The sequence below is a fragment of the Orycteropus afer genome, unplaced genomic scaffold (assembly GCF_000298275.1).
Source record: "Orycteropus afer afer isolate SDZICR_OR568_19922 unplaced genomic scaffold, OryAfe1.0 scaffold00233, whole genome shotgun sequence".
NCBI lineage: Eukaryota > Metazoa > Chordata > Mammalia > Tubulidentata > Orycteropodidae > Orycteropus > Orycteropus afer.
This window is the reverse complement of record NW_006921820.1, coordinates 79,881-93,475: the sequence shown is the minus strand read 5'-3', so window position 1 is coordinate 93,475 and position 13,595 is coordinate 79,881. Positions and strand designations below refer to the sequence as shown.

At 51.5% G+C, this 13,595-nt stretch overlaps 1 protein-coding gene across 1 annotated transcript; it reads right to left on the bottom strand.

Moving 5' to 3' along the window:
• Positions 1 to 326: 326 nt before the first annotated feature.
• On the bottom strand, positions 327 to 5,458 carry ISL2 (ISL LIM homeobox 2). Its single transcript, XM_007948925.1, has 6 exons — positions 5,401 to 5,458; positions 4,369 to 4,558; positions 3,840 to 4,102; positions 1,745 to 2,028; positions 893 to 1,060; positions 327 to 443 (listed from the first exon to the last, which is right to left on the bottom strand). Exons 1-6 carry the CDS (start codon positions 5,456 to 5,458, stop codon positions 327 to 329), a joined length of 1,080 nt encoding a protein of 359 aa, XP_007947116.1.
• Positions 5,459 to 13,595: the final 8,137 nt, after the last annotated feature.

Below are 13,595 nucleotides of genomic sequence, written 5' to 3'. Positions count from 1 at the left end.
GATGGGTAGATGGGCGGGAGACGCGCAGAAACAGAGCGGCAGCGGCCACATGGAGCAGGGGAGGCGAGGGCAGAGCTAATAACCCTAGTATATCCCAAAATCTGGTTCTGAAAAAATAAGTCTTCGGAGCTGGGGTCTCCAGTCTGGTGAAAGCAGGTGGCATCCTGGCGCTTAGAGCAGTTCTGGCGGTTTCTTTCGATCCTCTCTTTAAATAACAATAATAAGAATTTAAAAAGCAAGAGAGTTTTCGGAGCTGGAATGGCCTGAGCATGGGTGAGTCTCATGCAGGGAGCATGCGAGGTCCGCCGGCTGGGGAGGGGTCCCCCTCACGTCTCCACAGGACTCGGCACCATGCTGTTGGGGGTGTCGGGGAGCTGCGAGGACAGGGAAGTCACGTCGCTGCCGGAGGAGTTGCCTAGGGAGCCGGACTCGGAGAAGGAGACCTGGGGTGACGGAGGCACCAAGGAGGAGCGAGTGAAGACCTGCCCGAGCTGGTGCTCTGAGGCCTCAAGCTCTGAGGGGGTGGGGTGTCCCTTGGGGACCAGCCACCACTTGAGAACAAGCCCGGCTGGGAAGGCGGCCAGATGCCAGGCGCACATTCGGGGTTCAGGCCTGGGACGAAGGCTGGTTAATCCCTACCACCTCTCCTGCGCACACTTGAATGAGAGGCCCGGTTCAGGTTTAGGGCGAGTTGTGGGCTAGGATGCTTTTGCGCTCACTCTCTTTCCCCACTCGCACCCCGTTGCCAAGGGCTCTCCGCCAGTCTCTGCTCATCTCAGCCCCCTCCTCCCCGCCTCGGCGACATCCCCAATGCGTAGGGTTATCTCACCCCCACCCCTCCCGCTGGGTCTTTGGGAGTCCTGAAGCCGGAGCAAGCAGGGCAGGGCCTCACCAGCTGCTGGAAGGCGGGTTGGTCCAGGTCACTCTGGAGGGCGAACTCGCTGAGCGCTTTCCAAGGGGGCTGGTATGTCTGCACCTCGACTGCGCTGCCCTGCACCGCGCTCTCGTGGTGAATGGGGCTGCCAGCCACCAGGGGCGTCCCAGTCAGTCCCTGGAGGCTCTGCAGAGCAAGGAGGGAGGCGCTGGAGTTAGATCTTGCTTTACCCACCACAATGGAGACTGAGACCCGAGACAAAGTCGCATGATTTAGAGCATGCACTCGGGTGGGATACTCCTGGGTCTCAGCATCAGCCACTGTTGCCAAGCCTTAGTACCAGGAGCCAACCACAAGAGAAGGAAAGGCAAGGCCTGTACCCCCATCCCTCTCCAGGTTGCAGAAGAAAAGGGTTCAAACTGAGCCAGGCCAAGGGAGCTGGCTTCGGTTCTTCTCTGGGCCCCTGACCCCCCTAACTCTGGCTGTCGGGGGTCCAGAGAGAAGACTTGATCTCAGATACAGTAATTCAGGACCTTAAACCCCAAAGCAAGCCTTACTTTTAAGGCACAAACACACAGGATTTGGAGCTCTGGTGGCATAGAGCCTAACGCGTTTGACTGCTAACCAGAAGTCTGGCGGTTCAGACCCACCAGCCACTCCTGGGAAAGAAGATTGGGCAATCTACTTCTGTAGTATATACCGCCTCAGAAACCCAAGGAGGGGTCGCTTTGAGTCGGATCTGACTCGACTGCGACTGCAGTGTTTTGTTTTGTTTTGTTTTAGTTCCCCCTGGATCTCCTGAGCAAGCAGACTCAGCGGGCGAACCCTAGGTCCCACCCGTCCGGCTCTTCGGATGGAGCGGCCCCTCACCGTCTTGTCGTTGTGCTGCTGCTGCTGCAGCTGCTTCATGAGAATGGATTTCTTCTTGTCCTTGCAGCGCTTGTTCTGGAACCAGACGCGAATGACCCGTGGGCTTAGACCGGTCATCTCAACCAGCTGCTCCTTCATGAGCGCGTCCGGCCGCGGGTTGGCCGCGTAGCACGTTCGCAGTGTGTGCAGCTGCTTCTCGTTGAGCACTGTGCGCACGCGGGTCGTCTTCTCCGTCTGCTTGTGCACGTGCGGGCGCAGCGAGGATTGCCGGCCCGCCCCCGGGTCTGCGAGGATCCGGAGGACAAAAGTGAGGTAGGGCCGCCACCTACCAGCCCGGCTTCCCGCCCCGGGGCCACCCGTGCCCTCTGGGAGCCGATTTCGTTTCGTGCATTTTTTGTTTGAAAAAAACTTATTATTCCGTTTATTTCTTTTTATTGTTCGTCTCCCTCTCCATCTGTTCGCCTTACCCCGAGAGAGCTGTGCATTTCGTCCCCTCCCCTTGTTCGCCGGCCGGGCTGCCCCTCAGCTATCTCTCCCAGCGTTAGCCCGGCCCAGGAGCTCCGCGCTAGGCCGCTGCGGGACGGGAGTGGCTGCCCGCGAGTGTGCCTCCTCCACTCACCCTGGGAGAGCCCGCTAATGCCCGGCAGACTAGTGAAGCCCTCCGGAAGAAGTCAGAGTGTGTGAGGAAGGGGAAGGAGGCGGGCATGCGGGCCCGACACGGCGCCGGGGCCGCGGCGCTGCTGGGGGGGGGCGGATTGACCCGCGCATCTCCGGCTCCCGGGGCTTCCCCCTCGTTCGGAGGTCGCTCGCACCCGGCCCGCCAGAGTAACCACCGGGCTTCTAGGACCGGTCGGTTTTTTCCTGCCAGCCCTCGGACCTCGGTCCCGGAGTTCCCTGCCTCAAGGCTCCGGATTCCCCTGCCTCGCAGCCGTCCACCCTCCCGCCGGAGCGCTGCGGCTCGCGGTCTCCTCGCTTGGCCTCTGGGTCTCTCAGGCCCGGGGAGGCAGGGCCTGAGTCTGGCAGCCTGCAACCCACAACAAACAAGCAGCCCCTCAGAGAAGCCCCTCCGAGATCGGAAAAAGGGATGCACTCAATTCTAGCTTCATCCAGCTTCACAAATACATTCCAAGCGGACTGCATCTACACACTCACATATTTATCTGGCACTGTTTCGATTTAGGGACCTTCCAGGCATTTCTAGATCTGGATAAATATTTACAAATAGCCCACCCACCCCAATTTCCTCATTCTATAGAGGAGAAAACGGAGGTCCAGAGAAAGGAGGAGTGCTGCAAAGCCCACAGCATCTGGAGGCTCAGCCTGGTCTAGACATGGCTTAAGGCCTGGAAGCTGCCCCTGCCTGGGCCCAAGGTGTGGCTGTTTCTCACTACCCTGCCTGCTTAACCACACACTGGACCCCATCCCTGAGAGCTCCAGATTAGGACCTTGTGAGTTTTTATCTGATCCCTTTATACTCTTTCTCCACCGAGAAGCACTTGGCTAAATTATCCATCAAAGAGGGCCTTAAAAAACAAACACAGACGGCCCCTCTTTGTCAAGTGGGTGGGCTTCAAAGCCATCTTTGGTGGTGGGGAGGGGAGCTCCTGGCCAGCTGAGCCCAGGCCCAGGTTGGGAGCTGTATGGCTTACACACATCGCCCAGGGCAAGCTTATCTTTCCTCTCTGACAATAACACACATTTCTGGAAGAAATTCCGAAGGCAAGTCCCTCAGACAGGCACTACTTAAGACTGCCTGTTGTCAGACACCCTCCTGCTCCCAGCGCCCTGTTCCATGTATTCCTGTTAATGGAGAACACAATTCCTCATACTTACATATTCATATACAAACAATCCCGGCTTATGGTGACCCACACATAATTTCTCCCGGTACACACGAACACACACACCGGTGTTCCTAGCACCAGTTCTGCGTTTCCACCGGAAAACACAGAATCCCGGCAAACGGAACCACATACAAGTAAGACAAATCAGGAGCATAAGCCACCGTTCAGCATCTATCTATCTGCTTATACACACCCCTCTCACTGTACTCACACCAGCGCAAGCGACCGAGGGTCAGGCGCGCGCGGCTTACCTGGCAAATGCAGGCCTCGGGCGCCGGGGAGCGGGCCGGGGCTGCGCGGGCTGCCCGCCGCGGTGCGCTCAAGCAGGAGGCCGTGATCGGCGCGGCAGAGTAGCTCGTGCTCCCGCAGCGAGAACTCGTCGCCAGGCAGCAGCTGGCGGCTGCACACTGAGCAGCGGAAGCACTCGATGTGGTACACGCTGTCCCGCGCCCGCATCACCAAGTCGCTGCTGCTGAAGCCCACCTGGCACTTAGCGCACTTGATGCCGAACAGCCTGCAGACCCAAGGCAGGGGTGGCGTGAGCTCGGGGAGGCGGCCCAGCCGACGGCCTGCGGACGCCCTGGTCTCCAGGGCTGCTCACTGGCTCGGGGCACGCGTGCTCAGGGCGCTTTGTGGCGCACCGGGAGGCTGCAGGGACCCCTCGCGTGGGGGTTCCTTGGCCCGGAGGCGCAGTGGGGGGTGGGGCGCGCAGGAGGGCCGCCATCCCGGAGCCCCAGCCCCAGCGGACGGTGGCGGAGCAGAGGTTCCCGCGGGCCTCACCTGACGTAGTCCCGCTTGCAGTAGGTCTTCCCGTCTCTCACGAAGCACGTGCACGTCTCGTCCAGGTACTGGCTGCACTCGGCGCACTTGAGGCAGGCGGCGTGCCACTCGAGGTCGGGCGACACCCGCAGGATAAACTGGTCGTGGATCTGACTCCCGCAGCCCACGCACATGGCGGTCCCGGGCTTCTCTGCCGGGGAAGGGCGCGGGGCCCGCGTCAGGCCTGGCTGCCCGGACCCCAGCCGGCCTCGGCCACTCCAGCCCCAACCCAACCCGCTCGTTCTCTCGCTCTCTCTTTCAAAAAAAGCCAGCACAAGGAAAAGTAAGGAGACTGGCTTTCTAGAAGTCCAGACAATTGGAAACAAAAAACTAAAATCTGCTGAATTTGTGAGGGCTTTTTTGCCTCTTCCCCTCCCCAGAAATATATTCGTTAATACGTTCACTGGGACGCATAGTCGTTTTATCGATCTATCTTGTAACTAAATGCTAACATACAGGTGAGAAGAAAGAGTAGATACTGAGGCACTGCGGACGCCTCAGCATCAATACAGAAAGACGACGTCCCGGCATTTCCGCCCTCACACTCCCTCTCTCAGACTCCAGTGTATCTCGGTACACACACATTGGCTTTCAGCGGAGTCTCCCTCGTCCTCTCTGACATTTTTTCAATATCCCAATTCAAACTGGAAAAATCTTCCTTTATTTGAAAGACTTACACACACACACACACACACACACACAACCCACATCCCTAAATGAAACCTAGTTGCCTTAGCGCAAAACAGAAGCAGATTTCACAGCCTGAGGTCAACCTAATCGACTTGAGAAATAATGTTTAATAACGAAATGAAACAACAGAATCCCAAAGAATAAGCAGTCCTGCAGGAGAAATGCACTCGTTTTATTTTTTCTCTCCCAAAGTGTCCTGTTAAATAGAAGCCACTTGTAGAATCCGTTAAGCATCCTTCTACATTAGAAATACTGCACATTAAGCACACGCATACACACCCACACACAGAGAGAAAGACTTACTCTTGGAATGATCCCCCATAGCACCCAGAAAAGGATAATGAAAAATAATATCCACCATGCAGAAAAGAGATGTGCGTAAAGTGTGCGGCCAGGGGCAGAAGGACCAGGGTCGCGCGCCCAGCCTCGGCTCTTTGCTAACTAACTCCTCCTGCCCGGCGGAGTTGAAGGAGCGATTCCGCACCGGCCCGCACGCAACATGACGTCAGCACGCACTCGCCCCGGGCCGGAGCTAGGGGCGGGACCTGTGGCGTCAGAAGCTTCCCCAGAACCGCTGGGGATGCGGGGGAGGTGATAGGGACCTGAGAGCTGATGGGCGGGGTGGATTGGGTAGAAGACGGGGGTGAAGGAGGATTGGCTGGGAGAAAGTGGACAAATCCTGATTGGCCCGGAGTGAACAATGGAGCGCAGCCCCCTCCCCCGAAATCTACAAGATCCTCTCACCCGCCGGGAGTCAGGCAATCCCAGTTGGATCTTGCGTCACAGCCAACTGGCTCCGCGGCAGCCGCAGCTCTGAGCTCCCTCTTGGACTTGCGGGGAGGGCTCCCCAAGCGCTTATGAGCGGGGTGAAGGATACTTGGGGTGGGGTAAGGGAGTCGCCTTTAAAAGCTTTCTCCATTTACGTTTTTTAAAACTTAAAATCTACTCTCTTGGGACGAAGAAGCTAGAGGAGAGGCGTTCGGTTTGGATGTGACCATCACTGTCCAGCTGGTCACCTTTCCTTTCGTGCGCCTTTGTTCTCAGGGTCCAAGCTAGAGGGAAAGACTAGGGAGTGATCACCTGGATTTTGGTCAACTCTTTTTAGACTTTTTAGACTTCACTCTACCGACTCTGGAAAACTTCCTCGAGTGGGAGTATCAGGGGGCTAGCGCCAGAACGCAGAATCTGAAGACACTCTCTGGAATGTATCCTGATCCGGTCCTTGACTTGCTTTAAAAAAAAAAAAAAATTGACACGGACTCCCCCGACTTGAATAACGTAGCTTCTTCTAGGAACACTTTTGGGGTCGAACGTGTATCCCACATCCGGGATAAACGTTTTTTTCTTTTTTCTTTTTTTTTTTTTCCTACAAACTCTTCTGTTTCATTTCACAAACCAACTGTAACGCAAATAATCAGAAACAAATGTGGCGTGCAGGTTAATTTACTATCTTTGCAGCGGCTTGTCAGTCCTTAAAAAACCCGCGACTTCTGATCAGGGTACAGGCAATTCTTTCTATCAAAGAAATCACTGTGGGTTTCGTTTGAAAGGGCTCAAAGATGGGCACATGAATTATAATAACATTTATCCAACCACGGTGGCTGTCATTTTTCCCATTGAAAGGCGTACCAAGAACTGATGCGGCGTGCCTGGGGATAAATGGAACCTCAGACCCGGGGCCTAAGTCTCCGCGGGCAGCCTGAGTGGGTGGCGGCTCTTCTAAAACCCCGTGGTTGGTTGGTCTCTCCGCTGTGGGCTGCCAGCCTGGAAATGGGCTCAGCCAAGAGCGCAGGGAGAGGCTTTGCTGAGAGCCTGGGCGAGGTCCTCAGTGCACACTAAAAAGCTGTATTCAATGATGGCCCACCGCCCAGCATCCAGCCAGTGAGCACTTATCGCCCGCCTGGCGCTTCACACCCGCCTGAGATGTCGACCACTGCTTCCATCTTTGGAACATCTACTTTCCTCACCTCTACAGGTCTTTGTCACAATTTACCAACCGCTCCTGCCAACAGCTCTTTTTTTTTTTTTTTTTTTTTGCATCTTTGATCACTAACTCCCCAAGCAGCGCTCACCCTGAATGTGTGCCCAGCCTGTGGGGGTGGAGAGAATGCTGCGTTGGAATGAATGTTTATGTATATAAATGTGAGAGAGGAGCAAGGGGAAGATATTTGTGCACGTGTGTCTGAGCCAGGCCACTAGTGTGAACTCAAGCATCTTATTTCACTTCTCTGCCCCTCAATTTCTTCCTTTATAAAGCGAATGGATAAAAATAGTAGCTACCTCTACTATTATAAGAAATAAATTATTCTATGTAAAAAGCTCTGGTGATGCAGTGCCTAAGGCATTTGACTGCTAACCAGAAGGTTGGTGGTTCAAACCCACCAGCCACTCCAAGGAAGGAAGACAGGGTAATCTACTTCTGTAAAGATTACTGCCTTGGAAAGGTCACTATGAGTCAGAATCAACTCAATGGCAGTGAGTATTCTATGTAGAAGGCTTACCTGGTACATAGTAAGTGCTCAATGTGTGTTTACTATGATATCTATCATTGTGTATGGATCTTTGTGTGGGGGATCGCATGTATGGACAGTGTGCCTTTCCTGTTTGTAGTACCTGGATGTGTTTGGGTATGCAACAGAAACCTAAGTATCTCCTTGTCTGTGTCATCTGATGATTTCTTTGTGTATTTTGACATGTGCTTGGTGTGTGTGTGTATGCATGCGTGTGTGCTGTGAGGATGAGGTTTGCAAAGAGTGCTATGTGTGATCTGGATGGTTTGTCTAAAGGTGATGTCTGTGTATCTGGGTGTGCAGTCCAGGAAATGAGGGACAGATTCTGCATGGTATATGTTTGGGTGTTGAGGAGTCGCCTTGACCAGGAGCAAGCATAATCAATAATTCAAGGGGGCAGCTGGGCAGGAATCCTAGGCCTGACTTTTAACCCTCTGCTTTGAGGGCAGAAACACCCCTTCTTGCCCAGAAAAACCTGTCTGTTGAGACCATTAAAGGGACAGGGGGCAGGAGATGGTCTTCTGTCCTGAGAAGGGGAAAAGGAGCTGGCAGTTCTTTCTCCTACCACATCAAGAACAGGTGCCCACCATGTGCAAAACCCCTTAGGCATTAGCCTATTTGGCCTTTTACAGCAATGTTGTGAGGTTGTTGTTGTTGTTGTTATGTGCTGTCGAATCGGCCCTGACTCATAGCGACCCCTCCTTGGGTTTCTGAGGCAGTATCACTACGGAAGCAGGATTGCCCAACCTTCCTTCCGAGGAGTGGCTGGTGGATTTGAACCGCCAGCCTTCTGGTTAGCAGTCAAGCGCCTTAGGCACTATGCTACCAGAGCTCCTTTGTTGTGAGGTAGGTAGCATCAAATTCATATAATCCCTGAGGAAACGGAGGCTTAGACAGAGGTAAAGTCATTGCCCAGGTCTGCCTGGCTCCATCTCCCTTGCTTTTGTTCACTGCACCATTGAAATCCCAAATGGGTGTGGACATCACCACTTACGAGCTTCACTTCTCCTGAGCTAACCAGGGACCCATCTTGAGATCCTTCCATGTGGTCTCCTGGGTCATAGCTTCTCCCAAATGAGTGGTGCTGGTGTGGGAGAAGAGAAAACCTCCTATCCTGCTACAGCTACAGGGTGTCATTGATCAGGCCCTGCTGTGATTCTCTGCCTCCTCACTGACTCCAGGGTCTCCTGCTGGGAGAGGTGGAGACCACACTGCTCTCATGTCCCAGGCTAGAGCACACAGGATACTTGGGTGCCTCCTTTCCTTGGCTACAAAGCATATTCTGTTCTCACTGGAAATAGTAACTTGAGATCCATAGATTAATTCTACATCATCCTGTAAAACCAGCTCCAGTGTGGCCCTCTCTCCTGGACAGATTTTAGAGTACAGAGTAGTCTCCGTGGATTCCTTCTGCCCAACCTTTCCTCTTCCTCAGTCACTGAAGCCTGGAACTCGGCTCACAATTTCCCTAAAAGATAGGTTTACTGTGTGCAAAGATCCGTGGAAGAAGGAACAGAATGACAGGTGTTCATTCACATTTAAGTGATGGCAGCTCCTACACTGAGAACAACCCCAAGAAAAAGAACAGTACTAGTCCTAGGGGCCAGGGCCTGAGAGGGGCCTCATTAAATCAGGCCGTGCCACCGAAAACAAACTGGCCTTTATAATTTTACAGTTTTGCTGAGTCAATCCTCCCATCCTTCTTTTTTCCTTCCTTTCTTCTACAACTCTAGGACCAGAAAGCTGGTAAGGTCTTTGCAGATGTTCTATTAAGGCCCTTGTTTGACATATAAGGGGAGCGCTGGTGGCATAGTGCCTAAGGCATTTGACTGCTAACCAGAAGGCTGGTGGTTCACACCCACCAGCTGCTCCTCAGAAGGAAGATTGGGCAATCTACTTCCGTAGTGATACTGCCTCAGAAACCCAAAGAGGGGTCTCTATGAGTCACATCCGACTCAACGGCAGTGAGTTTGAGTTGACAGATAAGAAGCTGCAGCCCAGAGACTGGAAGAGACTTGTTCAGGCTCACATGGCAAGTCTGTGAAAAAGCTAGAACCAGACTAAGGACTCTAGACTTCCAGGTCATGTTCTCTCCACCCACTCCTGCCTGCCTCTGTCACTGAAAGAGAATCCTTTAGCTCGTGGATGTCTCCAAGCCTGAACTCTGTTGTCCGTCCTCCGTCTGGGACCCAGTGCAGCTGAAGAGCTCTATGCATGTGGGAGTCAAGGAAGCAGCCACTCCCCTTGCAGCCCAGAAGGCCAGACTTTGGAGGGGTAGGTGTCACTGGGTGCTCTGACTAAGAGGAAGCAAGAATGGACTGTTTCCAACCTGACAGGCTATAGAGATTGAGAGAAGGGCTTTCCTAAGGGTAGGGCTCTGAGCAGAGTTAGCCGTTATTTCATTATAGAAGTTTTTACTGGGATAATTTTTCATAACTTGGGTATTCCTTTCTCTAAAACAGTTTAAGAGAAGATCACTACAAAGGAGTTCTCATGGTGATCATCTTCTCACTGCCAGAGGTGCAAGAGGAGGCATTAGCAAGCACAGATACCTGCTTGGGGAGTGGGTGGGCAGACAGCTCCAAAGGCTCACATGGGCACAGGCACATGCATGCAGACACATGTTCTACTTCTTTCCCACTTAATTGCTTTTCCATTCTTACCCAGGTGGGTGTCTTCTACAAGGATGAAGTTGCTCTGTCTCTTTTTCTTCTTGGAATTACGGGGGAGGCCGTGGATGCAGGACCTAACCCATCTTCAGTATTGACATAATAACAGCTCACATACTGGACTCTTACTTGGGGCTATAACTTTCACACCCTATTACTTTATCCTCACAATGCTTCTAGGAAAAAGTCACTATTGTTAAAATTTTCCCTATTTTACAGATAAGAAAACAAAAGTCTGGAGAGCTTACCTGATTTGTCCCAGGTTACATAGCTGTGGAGCTGAGAATTGAACCAGGCTCTCTGCCTCCACACCCTATCTATGTAATCGTTGTACCATGTTGCCTCTAGGCAACTCACAGGGTACTCACAGAGATGCAGCCGTAAGCACAATGCTCATCCAACACAGAGGACTGTTTTTAGTGATAGGAATATTAATCCTCACCAGGAATATCAGAAAGGAAGCTGAGGGCCAATGATCTGTTACCAACATACTTCTGACAGAGATGGAACCTAGCTAGGTCTTGTGAGGGACTGGGGCCACAGAAAGAAGCTGTGCCTGGTATCTTTTGGGGAATCTGCACTTCTCTGTGTCTCCAGAAGGGGGATCCCTGGCCAGCTCTGCGTGGCCTGGGAGTGGTCAGAGCCGTTTGGCCAAGTGAGCTGGTATTCCAGCTTGCAGCCCCACCCAGTGTACCTTCTAGTGTCCAGTTTTCTTCTAAAACTACTCCATCCTCTTGCCAAGTTCAGGATACTGGATAACATGAGAAAGAAAGGAGGGAAGGAGGGAGAGACTGAACTCCAAAGGAAATAGATTCACTAAATCAGGGCTGGCTGTTCTGTAGACAGGCTAGCCTCTTGCCAAATAGGCAGGTTTCTTTCTGGGGCCCTGGATGGACAGGGTGTTCACTGAAACAGTACAGAAAGAAGGAAGATGATGGTGGGGACAATTGGAGGATCAGTACGGTGAAGAAGACTACAACAAAGCCATGACCTATCTAGAGCTGTAACAAGATCACACAGGAGGGCTGGCAAAGCTTCGTGAAGCCTGTAACTTCCCATCTGAACCTTGTAGGATGAGTCTGATTCTTCTAGACAGAGAAGAAGCAGGAAGCTCTGCTAGGAGCAGAGACTGGCCTGGGCAGATTGAGGGAGATGTGAGAGTTGTGTGTTTTGGGGAAAATGTGTGCAGTTTGGAGAAGCTGGAGTCAGGGATGAGTGTAGGCAAAAGTCACTGGGCCAGTGAGGACCCTAAAACCACCTACAGCAGGCCCATGGGGCTGAACTGCAGCAACAGCAAAAAAATGGAAAAGGAAGTGTGAGTCAGAGAGTGGGAACCCTCAAATGCCAGGCTGAGGAGTTCCAGGGGGATTCTCTTACAAAGGGAAATCTCCATGATCAGGTGTTAATGCTGGAGAGATTCTGGTGGGAAAATGGTCTGAACATGGCTGTGCTGTGGAAAGATTAACACATGGCTGAGTCAAGCGAGGTAAGAGGTAACAAGGACATGAATCAGAAGAGTAGGAGGAGACAGGGAGAGGGACGACAGTATGGATGTGGAATTTATGATTGGTTCCGACCTCCTCCCTTGAAATGGGCATGGCAGGAGTAGGCTGGTGGGGGTAGGGTGGAGGGGAAAGGATAGTAAATTAATCCCAACCACTTACATGGGGTAAAAGGAAGAATTTCCACCTATAATCCTGAGGAAAGACAAAAAGAATCTTACTTGCTTGTAACTTATTAAATATATTGTAAAATATAAACATCTGGGTTGAGATGAGACACCAGTATTATAGGGAACAATCCTGCTTCATGAATTGTCTCATCTTGGGGTGGGAGTGATTTCAGGTTTGTTCTGTGCAGTAGTGTGGTCCAGTGCCTGCAAGTCAGTGAACATGGGCACAGAATCGGAATTCCCATGACTCAGGTGGTCCTTGCATTTCCCTTTAGCAGTATTTCTAGATTCCTATTAGAGGAACTGTTGCTCTCAAGAGTTTAGTTTGACTTGAGAAAAGGCACCTGACTGCTAACCAGAAGGTTGGCAGTTCAAACCCACAGCCACTCCTCAGAAGGAAGATTGGGCAATATACTTCCGTAGTGATACTGCTTCGGAAACCCAAGGAGGGGTCGCTATGAGTCATATCCTACTCGACAGTTTGGTTTTAGTTTTAGTTTTTGGTTTTCCATTTACTTCCCCATCAGGAAAACTGAATACTGTAATATCCTCCTCCCTCATACACAGATGTGTGTGGGTTTGGGCTTTGCAGAGTCTAAGACTTTCAGGGCCAATCATAGATGCTTGCCTTTATGATACTAAAACACATAGAAAAAGATTTATAGTATATCCTTAAATGCAAGGATGCATCTTCATAAAGTTATTGTCACAATCTTTTAAAGACTTTAAAGTATGTCTTTTATTCTTTCCAACACACACTCATCAGAAGCTAAGTACATGTATATTTCCTCATAACAAAGACCACAGACTCGTGTCGTTTGTTTATTCATCACCTTGAAACAAAACAGGAAATGCAAAACGACACCAAATGTTTGATTCCAGTCAAAGCACATCAACAAAAACTTGTCAAAAGAACCTACAGAGGATACTCTTTCACTGGAAAACATCTCCTGGATGTTAGAGTTACCAGCAAATTCCACAAATAGATAATAATAAATGAGATAATAGAATCTGGGTTGTCACCTCTTGTCCAGTGGGATTATCTGATGCTAATCATGGACAGATTGTGATTAATGTGATTGAGGGTGGCGCATTAATCTGATTCAGAAGGGGGTGGATAGAGTCAGATTTGCATCTGCTCCGAATGTGTAATTGGTTTGAAGGCAGTGGAAAAGCAGCTTGTACCAGATTTTGCCGCATCACTGTGATGAGGTCTATTTTGATCAGTTTGAGTTATGGACAATATAAATTATTTATAGCCGCTTTAGACATGCCTTACACTTGTAAAGACCTTCAGAACAAAATAATAACACTCCTCTTGCTGTTGGAGGAATCTCATTCAGCTAAATGCTGGCACCCACTGCTTGTAAAAAGCAAGGGAGAGGAGAGATTAATGGTTGGTCAGTTCATCACCAAATACCTACCGAACATTACAAGAGGCAAGAGGTTGAGTGAGGCCCGGCAAGGGAAGCTGACTGTGCACAAGGAATGGGCCTGGTCCTCAAGGGGTGCATCTCTAATTCGGAAGATGAGACCAGACTCAGGAAGGCACAGGCAACCACCAAAGGCAGTGTACAGTGAGGTTCAGATGAGCTGAGTGTGGAGAGGTGAAGAGGAAGAGAATTCTCCACGAGCTGGACAAGCGTC